Source organism: Mastigoproctus giganteus, chromosome 4 (assembly GCF_048544385.1).
Source record: "Mastigoproctus giganteus isolate SK-2022 chromosome 4, ASM4854438v1, whole genome shotgun sequence".
In the NCBI taxonomy this organism is placed as follows: domain Eukaryota; kingdom Metazoa; phylum Arthropoda; class Arachnida; order Uropygi; family Thelyphonidae; genus Mastigoproctus; species Mastigoproctus giganteus.
Window position 1 is genome coordinate 159067915 of NC_143578.1, and position 14594 is coordinate 159082508.

Consider the following 14594-nt stretch of genomic DNA (forward strand, 5'->3'; position numbering starts at 1 on the left):
CCGTTGCCTCTGCCTTAGGAGTGGCTCGTTGCAGTGTACAGCGTGTCTGGCATGACGATTTGTTACACCCCTTTCATCTCCAAAGGGTTCAGTTACTGCTCCCCCAAGATCATCTTGCACATGTGGCTTTTGCGCAGTGGTTTCTCCAAGAAAGTGTTCAAGACTTGAATTTTCCAGCCTATGTTTTGTTCACGGATGAGGTTTATTTCACTCGGGAAGGCTTATTCAATCAGCACAATGCTCATGTGAGCACAACCCACATGGTGTGCACCCCCATGCAGCACAACATCGCTTCGCAATAAATGTGTGGGCAGGTATGGTCGGTGACTGCTTAGTCGGCCCATACCTGTTACCATCCCGCATGAACTCCGCTAAATATCGGATCTTTCTTGAACAAGTTCTACCAGGGTTACGTGACGATGTGTCAGCAAATGTGAGACGCAACATTTGGTTTCAACATGACAGGGTGCCTGCCCATTATGGAAGGTGTGTTCATGACCATTTGAACAGGCGTTTTGGGCGTCGATGGATTGGCGGTGGTGGACCCGTTGCGTGGCCCCCACGTTCACCTGATTTATCGAGCCTTGATTTCTTTCTGTGGGGGGCCCTCAAATCGATCGTGTGTGAATTTCCTGTGGAGACGGAAATGGATCTCGTGGCAAGACTCGTCTGCGCTGCTGCTACTATCAAAGAAACTCCAGGTGTGTTTGACCGTGTCTGCCAATCCATGCTGCGTCGGTGTCACGCATGCATCGCGTCTCATGGTGGAACCTTCGAGCATCTGTTGTAACATCATGAAATGCATCCGTCTCGTACTCCATTGTTAATATTATGTCAAATAAATGTTTGCCGCTAATTACTGTCTTGTGTCATTTCTGCTTCTTGTGCCTCTGCTACTACTTTTCCGTGATGTTTCCGGTTATGGGTTCCTATGCGATTCAAATTCCTTTAGATGTTACCTACCTCCCCTAAACGTTTGTACCAATATTTTTGAGATACCCTGTATACTATAACAAAGCCTTGTGGAACTATAATTGGAACTGTGTGCCGGCTAGGGACTTTGGAAATCAATTTAAATTTATATTTTTCATCCCAGTGCTGGGTGAATTAATCCTTGGAGATAGTACTGCAAACTGGAACTCTAGTTCTGAACATAAATAGGTGAAGTTATTTCAGTGGAACTGGTTCATTAGATTTTCATCCAGTTAGTGGTATAGTTGTGTTGATTAGAAATTCAGAGTTTTTACAATGTCTGATGATGAAAATCTTTCTTCATCAATGCCTTGAGACCTGACAATTTCTCCCGAGGTTGTGGCGGCTGGATTTAAGGGTCTCCAGGAACCATTTAAAGAGCTTGAAAATATCTTGGAAAAGCAGTTTCCTAATCTTTTATCTGCCCAGGATGGCTTAGATACTTTTGGTAATGACAAGAGTGGCCTTTCTGGTTTGTTAAATGATAATGCCACTCATGATTTTGTTTTTGCTGTTAAAAATAATTTGTTTGATGTTCTCAAAATTGAAACCAGGGTTACCTCCTCAATGATTGTGGAGGTGGGTAAAGCTTGGAACAGTATAGAGAGGTTGTTGTTTGAACTGATTATTGAGAATGGCAAACTTAAAACAGAACTGAAATGTAAATCTTTGCCTGCTCTTTCTGCTACCACATATGATTCTGTGGCAGCTTCAGGTGTAGGCATACAAAGTAATTTGGGTGCAATCCCCTCTGGGACCCAATCTAAACATATAAGTCCATGCCAAGATGTGTGGGCAGTATTTGGAGCAAAACATGGCTTACAAGGTATTAGGCAGGTGTTGCTAATGCAAAGCCAACTCAGTATTATATTAATTTATCCATCTTTCTATTTGTTTACCTTTTCTGTATTAAATTTTTTTGATCGTGGCAAAGTTGTTGACATTCATCACTCTCTTGAACACAAACTGATTAGAATTTTTATTTGCTACATTGCATATCCTCATCATTGATGACTATGCTAGTGGGAATTGGAAATGTATCTTGAAATTTTAATGTAATAAAGATTCATATCAGTTATTATTATTAGGCATATGGTGCAAGGAAGCCTGAGGCTTATGCTGCACCAGCCAAAAAAAATCCCTGAGTTACCCTGAGAGAGAGAGAGTCAGAACTAGAAAGGTGATGTTTTCCATTTTAGTGATGAATATTAATTTTTTTCACTGCGGAATAAATTTTTAGTTAAGCTTCTTCCTCCATACGATTTGGTTTTTATTATTTACATGATTTAAGATATCTGCATTGTAAACTTCATCTAGCAGTAGAATTATCATTCTTTTGGGTTAAGAATGATATGCTATCCCCTGACAGGCCCAGATTTTAACTTTTAATATTTTAAAAAAGTATTTGGTTTTGAATTGTGCTTTTAGTGTACTGATGCTTGGCCTGTTATTGGTAGATTATTGGCTAATTAATTTCATTTATACATTTTTTAAAATAATAATTGAGAATTATTATTAAAAAGCAGGAAAAAAAGGAACATTTTTCAAAATTTGTTTCCTTTCCACTAAAAAGTTCTATTAATTTTAATGAAATAAAAACTTTATTAATTATACTGAAATTTCCAGAAAAATGTTAATAACATGAAATAGAAACATGAAACAATATTTGCAAAATTTAAGTGTGTGGTGGAGGCATTAATGCACAAAACTTTGTCATTACTCCAATGCAACAAATAAAGCCAATATTTACCTAAAATTGATTTAATATATTTCAATTAAAAAAAAAATATATATATATATATTTCTATTAATTTTGTTTGTGTATATCATGAATATTAAAAACATGAAATAATAACACAAAATTATTCATATCCATTTTTCAATGATTCTTGTGACATGAAAATTCTGCATGGCTGAAATAGAAAAACAATTGTGATACTTTACTTTGTATGGCCACTTTTTATCGCCATCATTTTTATTTTTTGTTATGAACAGCCTTCTTTGCATATTATCACATGCATGTAACTTGCAAATTGATACCTTCTAAATTCATTAAAGAAGAAAAAGTAACTATGGACCAGCATATATTATTCCCGCTAATATAATATCATATGTAGCTAACAACTTGTCCAACTATGTCTGTTCCCTAATCTTTCTTAAAATTGTAAAATGTAACGATCTGTGCTCCACCCATTAAAGCATTAAATTTACTGCCATGGTGCACACTACCTGTCAGAATAACTTTCTAGCCCTCTTTTTTTTTGTTTATTTGTGACACCTTCGTGGAATACAAATGCACTTGGGTTAGCTGGTTTATGGTTCATGGCTGCAAACTCAACTGGAGTTTCTTTTTTTAAAAGTTCCTTAAAAAAAAAAAAAAAAAGAAAGAAACTGCAGTTTCTCTTTTTTTCTGTGATAATTCTCACAAAAGCAAGTGGTGAGCTCCGAGAAGCTTTTGGATAGCGATAAACATGTCGTGATGAAAAGCACTGTTTTACTACATGAGGAAATGTGCTTGGCTGGAATCATATGTAGTAATGTAAATACAGAGTAACTTAAATGATATCACATACTCTTTTAGACTCACTCAGCTTTCACAAAGTGAAAAAAAATAATATAAATAGATTTTAAAAAATGCTCATACAACGCTATTAGGAAGGCACGAAAAGTATTAGCTTATACAGGGTGTTCGGAAAGTCACTGTGCACTTATATATTTATTAACAGACGTGTTTCAATATAGAATACAGGAGGTAAATATGAATGACAATTATAAACAATGTTGAAAGTGACCCCCCTTAGCATCAATACAGGCTTGGATCCTTCTTATTTTGTTTCCAAACACCGCTGTCAGTTGCTCGCTTGAAATAGACTGAATGAATGCTGTTATCACTGCCTTCAAGTCATCCAGCACGTGTGGACAAGCTCGATACACTGCTGATTTTGCTGCTCCCCATAGATAAAAGTCTGGTGATCGTGGGGGCCACACATCTGTCGAAATAATGCGGTCTCCAAAACATTCCTTTAATAACTGCATAGATCTGTGAGATGTGTGGGCAGTAGCACCATCCTGTTGAAACCACGAGTGATTGATTTCATCACTTGTCATCTGACCGATTGAAGGTGTGAAGAATCTCCAAACAATAGCACTTGCTGTTTGTGTTCATAAAGAAAATAGGGCCAACAATTCGACATCTGGAAATCGCAACCCACACACCAATCTTGAAATCATGTAGGGGCGTTTCGTGCAAAGTGTGAGGATTATTGGATGACCACAATCTTGAATTTTGCGAATTAACATAACCTGAGAGATGGAACCATGCTTCGTCAGTGAAAAAAGGTCACATCCAACACATTAGCTGTACTCTCTTCAATAAATCGGTTAAACCATCTGCAATAGCATATTCGTTTTTCATGATCAGTTGCTTTCATTTCATGTACCGCCATTATTTTGTATGGGAAGAGTTTTAATTTCTTTCTGACGGCTTTATGAGCAGTTCCAAGACCAATATCATGCTGCTGAGCTAACTTTCGTAATGATTTTGATGGACTCTGCAGCATACTGTCAGAAATATCCAACAGTTTCTCCTCTGATAGCTTTTCTGGCCTTCCACAGCATTTGACATCATCTACTGCTCCTGTTTCCCGAAACTTATCAACAAGGTTACGAACTGTATTGCGATGTGGAACAGGTGTATCTGGGAATTTGTCAGCAAATCGCTGTCACACCACATCTGTGTATCTATCACCTTTTCGGAATAAGTGTTCGACGAGCCAGACACGTTCTTCAGTTGTTAAAACCATATTGGGATCAAAATGTGAAATATAAACTAAATATGATTAGAAAAGTGCACAGTGACTTTTTGAACACCCTGTATTCCCCAACAAGTGAGTCACTAGGATTAAATATTTTTCCCCTGGCCCTATCAGAGAATAGGATGCTTCTGCTGAGTTAACGAAAGTTCATTTTACATATAGAAAGAAAATTAGATGCTGTTGTGCCCTATATAAGAAGTTTGTTTCTCAAAAAATGTGTAAACTGAATGTGACAAAGCAGAGTATTAATATATGTTTCTTATTTATATTTTAGAAAGAGGAGTAGTTTGGGAGGAAACTATAATTTTGTTACCAGATAGTGTTCATTACGTTTTCTTATCTGCTACGATTCCAAATGCTAGGCAGTTTGCAGAGTGGATTTGCCACCTTCATATGCAGGTAAATAAGGTGATTTCTTTCTGTATAAAAAAGAAGCTGATTTATGCTGATTCTCATAGTATAAAAAATGTGGCACTTGTGCTGAGCAAGCGCAGTTGATGGTTTTATGGGAAACATCCTCTGCGTTTCTTTTAGTTAGGTATTTTGATTTGTACATATTGATTTCGAAATAAAAGAACTTGTGTATTGTAAATATTTTATTGATCATTCACAAATATCCATAATTTAAGCTGGAAGACAAGATACAATGGATTTATGATAACTAAAGTAAGAGACGTATACTTGCGATTGCAGTGTATCTATATATCTAACAGCATCGATTGAGATATCTGATCTTGTAGTTAAAATTGAGGGATTAGTGTTTAGATTTAGATCGAATGTTTCTTCCAGTAATTAACAGTTTAATTCTTCCAATCTGAAGTTAACATTGAAATCGTCCCTCACAATCATAGGTATTTCATGTAAATCTTTCTTTAACAGTGCTGCACCTTGAATTGAGTACAGCAGCAAAAGGTAATGATTGAAGTCAATTATATCTTGTATGTCACTGGTAGGAGAAATATACACCACCTTTTTAAGTATCACTTGGCCATTGGGTAACAAACATGCTGCTATACATATGTCGCTAACGGGCCAAACACTGTCGAACCAAACATTTTTCAATAGATGATATCTAAGTATGGCGTAACAATGTGTACCTCGTCCATCTTATTGTGATATATTGTGACCCCATCTGTCCATTTGGTTTCATGCTTGAATTGAACCTTGCAGTCGAAGTTCAGGATGCTGATACTCTGGTTATTGTCTAACCAAGTCTCAGATAGCAGCAAGATTTGGCATTGCTGTGTAACAGTATCAGTAAGGTTGCCATGATGCACCCATAGGCTTTGGCAGTTGAGTGAAAGAACTGAGAGTTCCTTCCTTTTGTGGATGAATTCGAGCAAGCTGCCCTGTCTTGTTTGTAGCCGATTAGTTGCGAGCCTGGCAGACTAATTTTATAGATCAATGGTGGCCTTTAGCCAGCAAGTGGTCGATTGCTGGAACAAACTTCCATCTATCATTGTGGAAGTTGATAGCTTAAATAAATTCAAGGAAGAACTGGACAAACTTTTGGTGCAATTGGTTGGGTGAAATGGGAATTTTTTTTTTTTTTGGCTGATGCTGTATAAGCTTGCTTTCTTGCCTCTACTAATGCTAATATTTGCCAAACTACATAGTAAATGTATTAACTGAGTCCTGTTGTAGTCCTGTAGGCAGTTTAAGAAAGCAGATGTATTTTAAGTTGGCTCTGGCAGCTTAACTAACTTAATTTGTTTGTTAGACAAAATTTTTGTTTGCATTTCATTTCTGCAATTTTTAAATCTTTTTTTCAATAATTCTCACAGAATTACTAAAATTTTATTTTAGTAATTCTGTGAGATTTTTACAATATTTTGATAATTTAATTCTTAACTTTTCTAAAGTATTTCTACTAAGTTAAATTCTTTGTTACTTTGATAGCTTAATTTTAATTTCACTAATGGATAAAGGTTTGGTAACAATTTAATTTCTGTAATACATTGTAAGCTCAAAGAGAATTTGAGTCACCGAAGAAATGGATGCTTGCTCAAAGAAAGAAATGTAACTGGGAGCTTGTTGGGGATGCAAGCATCTCATGACCTGCCAAGCAACGTCCCCAATTCTGGTCCCAGAACAGAATAGCCAAGTGTATGCTGACCTGGTTGAGATTGTTTTATTGGGAGACTATTGTCAGGGAAACATGTAACATTTTTTGTAATAAAAATAGGTGGAAAAGAACTAGGTTGGATTTCCTGGGAGCAACAATTGATGATGTTACCAACAGATTGTCAAATGTTAGAGCATTATTATTCTTGAGGGGAATAACGATATTAAACAAAGACAACTTGACAGTTTGTTGGTTAAATTTAGAACCGTGCTGAAAAACTGTTGCAAGTTAGGTCAGATGTGTATGTGTCTGCAATCTTCTCAGATATGACTAAACTACAAGCTTATTTTATCAGAGTGGCCCTCTGTGAGCCAGTCTGATAAAAATATAAGCTTGTAGTTGAGAGTGATTCTGTTTTGTAGAGACAGTATCCATTTGAACAAAGGGTGCAAGGGTTTTTGCCTGTATCATTAAGTATACTTTAAGGGTCCTGGGAATCTGCTAGTTGTGGGAGAGAGAAAGGTAATATAGACATGTTTATTTGATGATATTGTTCAAAGTAACTTGCACACTTTTCAAGAATTCTTCTTAGTTGCTGCAACAGCCGATGTTGATATGTTCTGAGGGTTATAACCCTCAGAACATATCACCATCTTAAGGGGGTGTATTAGTGTAGCAAACTGTAGAAGAATTCTTTGTCTTAAATCTCCAGTAATGTCAGGTGTATTGTCATTAAAATTGACGAATTTGAACTGCTGGTTAGGACAACTAATGCTGACATAATAGGGCTAACAGAAATGTGGTGCCACCTAGAAATTTGGGATAAGTTTTCCACTGTGGGGTGTATGATGTATTTAGGAAGATAGAAGGGGCGGTGGTGGGATCACAGAGCACTGTTAGCACGAAAGGAGCTTTTGCTGAGTCAGAAGTTATGGTTACCAGCATGAAAACTGTGTGGCGTGAGTTAGTTGAAAACAAAGTTATAATAAAAGTTGGAGTAGTCTACAGCCTATGAGTCTCTACTTGCAGATGGAATGGGCAACCCAATGTGAATGTCTCATTTTGGTAACTTCATTATCTTCTTAATTGACTGGAATAGTTGGAGCAAAACTCACCATGGGGAGCAAAATTTTTAAATAAACTAGATAATTATTATTTGTACCAACATGTCAGAGAAAATACTAGGGGTAAAAATATAGCCCTCATCATTAGTCACAAATCAGATGACATCACAGGGCTTACAGTACAGAACCATTGGTAGTTAGTGATTGCACAGCTGTTAGATGTAAGACGAAGAAAGATGTAGTAGTTAGAGGCATGGGTTTTAATTTCATAAAAGGGGACTATGACAGTTTAAGCTCTATATGGCATCTGTTAATTGGGCGAACTGCAGAGAGGGTGAATAGATTAGAATCAAACAAATAATCACTGAAGCCATGAACACATGTATACCATTATGAAAATATAGCATGAGGAGGATGCTGAGGTGGGTGAATACACAGCTTGCCAGTCTAATAGAGCACAAAAATAGCATAGGGAAGTTACAGATCAAGAAAACTACTGAAGCCAGCAACACCTTCAAGTTGATCTGTAACAGTACCAATATAAGGTTAGGAAGGCCAAGGCTGAGTATGACACAGCTCTGGCTAAGAGAGCAAAGAATGGGGACAAGGAGTTTTTCATTCAAGTGAATGCAAAGGAGGAGGAAAATGAATCAGATCAGTCTCTTGTGTATTCCATATGGAAAAGTCTCAGTTAACCCAGCTGATGTTGCTGATGAATTGATTAGGTATTTTACATTGGGCTTTACTGATGAAAGAGCTATCATGCTGAGGAGAGGCTGAGCCACACAAAGTTAGTGATTTTGAAATTACAGATGACTGTATACTAGAAAAGCCTTTGAGCATAAAGGCAAGTAAGTATCCTGAAATTGGTGGCATATACACAATGATTTTGGGGGAGGCAGTAGAGAGTGTGTATTGAACTACGGATGTTAATTATGAGGGCATCTTTGGACTTGGAGGGGGGGCGGATTACTTTGGTTTGGAAAAGTGCCAGTGTATCCCAGTACATAAAGGTGGTTTTAAGAGTGAAGTTGGTAACTATAGACTGGTTAGTCTGACTTTAGTGGTAGAGAAAGTCTTATAGGCAATATTAACAGTAAAATGCAGGAACATTTAAAAAGAAATGGCATTCTGAAGTTCACACAATATGGCTTTGTTAAGGGAAAATTATGTTTAAATAACCTGGTAAGCTGTTTTGACACAGTTACTCATGAGCTGGATAAAGTGAACAGTTTTGACAGTTTATTTAGATTTTAGCAAGGCATTTTTAGTCCATTATGAAAGGTTACTGTATAAGCTGGAATGTTTTGGAATTACTAAAAAGAATCTTAGATGGATTGCAGGGTGGTTGCATAGCAGAGGTACTGCCAGAAGTGGGGTCCCTCAGAGATAAGTTCTTGGAACACTGTTGTTTCTGGTATCTATAAATGACATTGATGAAGGGATAAATGGTATGGTGACAAAATGCAGTGACATAAAGATTGGGAAAGATGTTAATGATCAGCACCAAGCAACCCTCCTTCAGGATTGACTTGAACAGGCTTCAAGAATAGTCAGAAAAGTGGCAACTGTGTTTTAATCCAGTAAGTTGCACAAAAATAGCATAGGGATTCTTTTGTGCAAGGTGTTCTTTTGTTCTTTGCCACCTTTTTTCATTTTCTTATTCCAAAGATGTTTTTCCTTCTGCTTGGAAATTTGCTCTTATCCAGCCAGTTCCTAAAAAGGGTGACAGTTCCCTATCATCCAGTTATCATCCCATTGCAATTACTTCTACTCTTTCTAAAGTAATGGAGAAATCGATTAACAGCCAACTCCTAAACTATCTAGAAACCTTCTGTCTGATCAACGATTGCCAGTATGGATTCTGTCAGTGTCGATCCGCTGGTGATATTCTGGTTTATGTTACCCATTTATGGACAAATTCAATAGAAAAGTTTGGTGAAACACAAGCAATTGCTCTTGACATAACAAAGGCTTTCGATCGTGTTTGGCATAAAGGTCTTTATGCCAAACAAGCTTCCATCTTAAGGTTTGCCAACTGTTTTTTGTAATTGGTTATCCAGTTTTCTCTCTGATTGCTCACTGAGGGCGATGGAAGGTGGCTCTCTGTCTTCTAACTTCTCCACTAATGCCGGTGTCCCCCAAGGTTCAGTTCTTTCCCCCACTCTTTTCCTCTTTTATATTAATTACTTTCTTCCCTTGACTGAAAATCCTATCCATAGTTTTGCCAATGATAGCACATTGCATTCCACTTTCCATTTTGAGAAACCTTGTCCTGCTCAATCAGCTTCATATTCTCGAAAATCTGCTACCAATTCCTTAAATGCCGGTCTCCAGGTAATTCTCCAGTGGGGCAACGACAACTTAATTGATTTCAATCCTTCTAAAACTCAGTTTTGTCTTATATCTCACAAAAAGGATTCTTCTGCATCTAAAAAACTTGGTTTTCTCTTTCGCTCTCAGCGTTACTTTTCTTCTAGACAGCTGTTCACTCTGTACAAATTACGAATCCGCCTTACCATAGAATATTGTTCCCACATTTGGGGCGGTGCCCCCAAAACCTCTCTCAGGCTTCTAGATTCCATTCAGAAGAGGCAGTTAAGTTAATTAGACTCATCTCTAACAGAGTCTCTCCACTCGCTGTCTCATAGATGTACTGTTTCTGCTGCATGCCTTTTCTACAGATACTTCCATGGGCACTGTTCTTCTGAATTGGCTTCTATAATTCCTTCTTTCTCTTTCAAAACAGTCCGAACACGTGCCACCACAAGCCAACATCCATTTACTGTCCAACTTCAAACTCACAGAACCAACTTTTCATCTTTCTTGTTTATTCATTCAACTGCCGTTTTCTGGAACAACCTTCCTTCATACGTATTTCCTGAAAATTAGTCTACAGAAGTTCAAGTCTAATGTCAACAAATATCTCTTTTTGTCTTCTCAATCTCCAACCCAAGCACGGTAGTAAGTACTATAGGTTCTAATACCTCTCATTTTGGGGTTTTTATAAAAAAAAAAAAAAAAAATAGGGTCCAGCAATAAATAATTATTCATGATTTATAATGCTTCTGAAATGGCAATCCCAAAATAACTTCTACTCTTTGTGGTGTGAATTATAAACAGTAGGGGAATAAAGGGCACTGGGAGTTATGATACGAGCAAATATGAAGTTTTCTGAGCAGTGTAAACAGGTATCCAGGAAAGCCCATGGTGTCCTGTCGATTATTTATTGAACAGTATCCGGTTGACACTGGTAGGTCATAATCCCACTATTTAAGGCACCTTACATAGTGGGATTATGACCTACCAGTATTCAAAACTGCATTTGGAATACTGTTTCCATTTATGCAGATCTCATCTAAAAAAAAGACATTGAGCTTCTTGATAGGGTCCAAAGACAGAACTAATATGATGAGATTGGCAAAAATGGGTTGTATAAGGGAAGGCTTTTATTACGTTGGCTACAGAGCTTGGCACCAGGCACCTTATAGCGTACCTGATTGAGATTTATAATGCCCTGTGAGGGGGTTAGTAAAATGAATGAACCCTGAATTTTCTGTTACAAAGAATTCCAGAACTAGGTGCCATAAATTCAAATTACAGTGGAAGAAGTCTAGATTGTAGACAGTTTTCTTTTAGCCAGCAAATCATTGACCTTGATTAACGTAATTAATTCATCCCACAAGCGCATCACGCAAAACAGCAACGTGTTGATCGATAATATAATCAATAGGAAAAATTATAATTGGTCCTTGACCTTCAGGAATGTCCATAAAGAATTTTAAAAATACCTTTTCAATAACTTTTTAACTGTATATCATTGAAATGATAATGAAAATAATTATAGAATTAAATGTTTATTGTATAAAATAGCGGTTCCCAAACTGTGCGCCGTGAAATATTTTTAAAGTTTCATGGGAAACACAGCAATATTCGACATTTGTCGCAAACCATGCAAACTACTAGCTTGAGGTAGTTCACAGTTTCAGCATTACTTATTAAGTTGTTTGGACCTAATTAGTAATTAAACAGAACTGTTAGGTATTCCTTTGGGCTAGGGGAGCTGTGAAAAAATTACTGAGACACTAAGGGTGCCGTGAACCGAGAAAGTTTGGGAACCCCTGGCATAAAATACACAGTGAAGAAACTATTTGTTACAGGCATATTTGAACAGAGTCGTTTGAACATTGTTGGTTTTTTCTTTTTTTCATCAATCCGTTTCTGATAGCCAACAACAATCTTCTCTAATCCCTGGAAAAATGAATATTGCAGAGAACCTTAAACCTTTTGTTTGACGTTCTCTGCGATACGAAAGATTTCATCTAGTTCTTTTACCGTTATCTCCTTTGTGGTAACATTTTCACCTGGCTCATTTAAAAATTTGAATTTTTAAATTTGAATTTGAATTTTTAAATGCAAGTCTGCAAGTGACTATTAGTGGGAGACAAACAATTAACACATCTTCTTCTTCTGATGGTTGATGGAACGCACTGAGGCAGGCAGGCAGGCAGCAGGCAAATGCTTGTTTATTGCTTGCCCGACGCGCGGCAAGCTTAATGCATGATTCAAATCTTTTCCAACTATCACATAAAAAAAGATCGCGTTAACTGTAAATTTGCATCGTTTAAAGTGAAAAGTGGTATAATTTTTTCAAATAGCAGTTACTGAAAAATACATTAATTGAATTCGCGTTATACGAGGCCTGGCTGTATTGAAATGAGTTGCCTTAGCTGGTAGTGAGGCTGACAGCTTGAATAAATTCAAAGGTAAATTTGATAGTTAACGAAGGCCTCCGTAGCCAAATGGTCAGGAGCGGGAGTGCAGTAGCACATGCTCTTTGAGTAGACCGGAGTTCAAGCCCCTGACTGCTAAATATGGTCAATCTGCCAACCCGCACTGGACCAGCGTGGCACGTTATGGTCCATTTCCCTCAACATGAATTGTTGAGGAGGCTTCCATCCTGCAGTGGGTTGATAATGGCTGAAGTTTACTTTTTTTTTTGATAGTTAACAATGTTAGGAAGGTATCTCATAATTTTTTTTAAAATTTAAATCCCCCCCCCCCCTCCACTATAAGTCTAATACGAACAAAATACCATGACTAAATAAACTTTGCTCCATTTCGGACAGTCCCCAATATATAATTGTGTTTTTATCAAGGTGTATCAGTTTATCCTTTCAAACAATAAACTAATAAAGTATTTAACATGGTAGAGTGTTTAATAAATATTTTACGTATTCATCATTCATCATATGCTTTTTCTAGCTCAACAAATCCTTAATACGGGTTTTTGTTATGTTCCCCGTGACTCCATCATAGTGCAATTTATGGAATCTCATCTCAGCATTATTTTTCTGCTTTGGCCTGCTGGTTTTTCCCCAAGGTTATATTCAACTATACTTGTGACCATATTCTTTAACCATTGCATTAGTTTGCTTTCTGGACCACACTAACATGATTTGGAGTGCATTCTTTGTGAGTTATTTTGAAGGTTGTAAAAATTGAAATGCTATGTGTACTAATGCTTTTAAATATTAATTTTTTCCTATTTTGACTTTATAGTTAAACATTAGAGGAGGATTATTGTTAAAAATAAAATCAAAATCAAAATTTTATAAAAAATAAAAATCTCTGTGTACCCTGTACACACAAAAGATGTTTTATGTGTAAACATCTTTGACAACACCTACTAAATTTTGAACAGCTAGAACCGAAATCAAGAATGATGTAATTTATTTCACGCTACCTACTCACCCCACCGAATCAATATTAGTGATAAATAGGGTACACTCCCACTACTTTAATGAATCAACGTTTGGAAGAAGTTAAATGAATAGCCTAATTACCCATTTGATTGTAGCCATTTGTTGAATAGTATGATTGCAGCAATACAAGTATTTGTATTGTTACAATCATACTATCATGTTGGATCATGTTACTCTGTCATGCTTTTCACAACTACACATGCTGTGCTAATGAGATCTGCAAGAATCGACAATATCCACGCATAATACGGTATCAAAACTATGACTTGGCTCAGGATCTCAACAAGTATAAGCACGAGATGGTAACGCTGCATATTTCACAATGAGGAAACACAAATACTGTCATAGATGAAATATGTCAAGATCTACAATGATAATGAAGAGCTCATACTAGATTATAAATTGTATAAATCGAACTTGGACATTCTCAAAACAATTTAAATATGTAAGATGAGGTGCCAAGACAACAACGATGATGACCCTGACGAAGCATGCTGTAATGACCTGCATAGCCTTGTAACGTGACTGTGAGAAGACGACCCCTTTTGAAACTTTTACAATCATCCAAACAGCGAAATGAATGAGGATCTAAAGCTTGCTGCACTTATCTGACTCACCATAATTGCAAAGAAATGCGAAAACTTGATGACCAATGAGAACTTCTGCAACTTAATTAGAATGGCCAATGACAAGCAAAAGATTCTACTCATACATGTAATTTGTAGTCTGTTATCTCCTAATTGCGAACTAATTCAGATATTCTTGACTGGCCCAGCTGGTTGTGGAAAAATGTTTATGATTTGCCTCTTGATGGGAATATACAACCACTTCAGTAATACAGATGGGTACTGTAATGTCTACATTACATGTGCTTCAACTGGCAAGGCTGCCATTGCGTAAATGGGACTACTGT

General features: G+C 36.9%; 1 protein-coding gene across 2 annotated transcripts in view; it reads left to right on the forward strand.

Annotated features, from left to right (window-relative positions):
- Nucleotides 1-14594, forward strand: part of Mtr4 (exosome RNA helicase Mtr4) — a 499068-nt gene that overhangs the window by 110147 nt on the left and 374327 nt on the right. For both annotated transcript variants that reach the window (XM_090371841.1, XM_090371842.1), the window contains exon 7: nt 5062-5186. In XM_090371841.1, coding sequence (XP_090227967.1) covers nt 5062-5186 — 125 coding nt within the window. The remainder of the gene's footprint in view (nt 1-5061; nt 5187-14594) is intronic.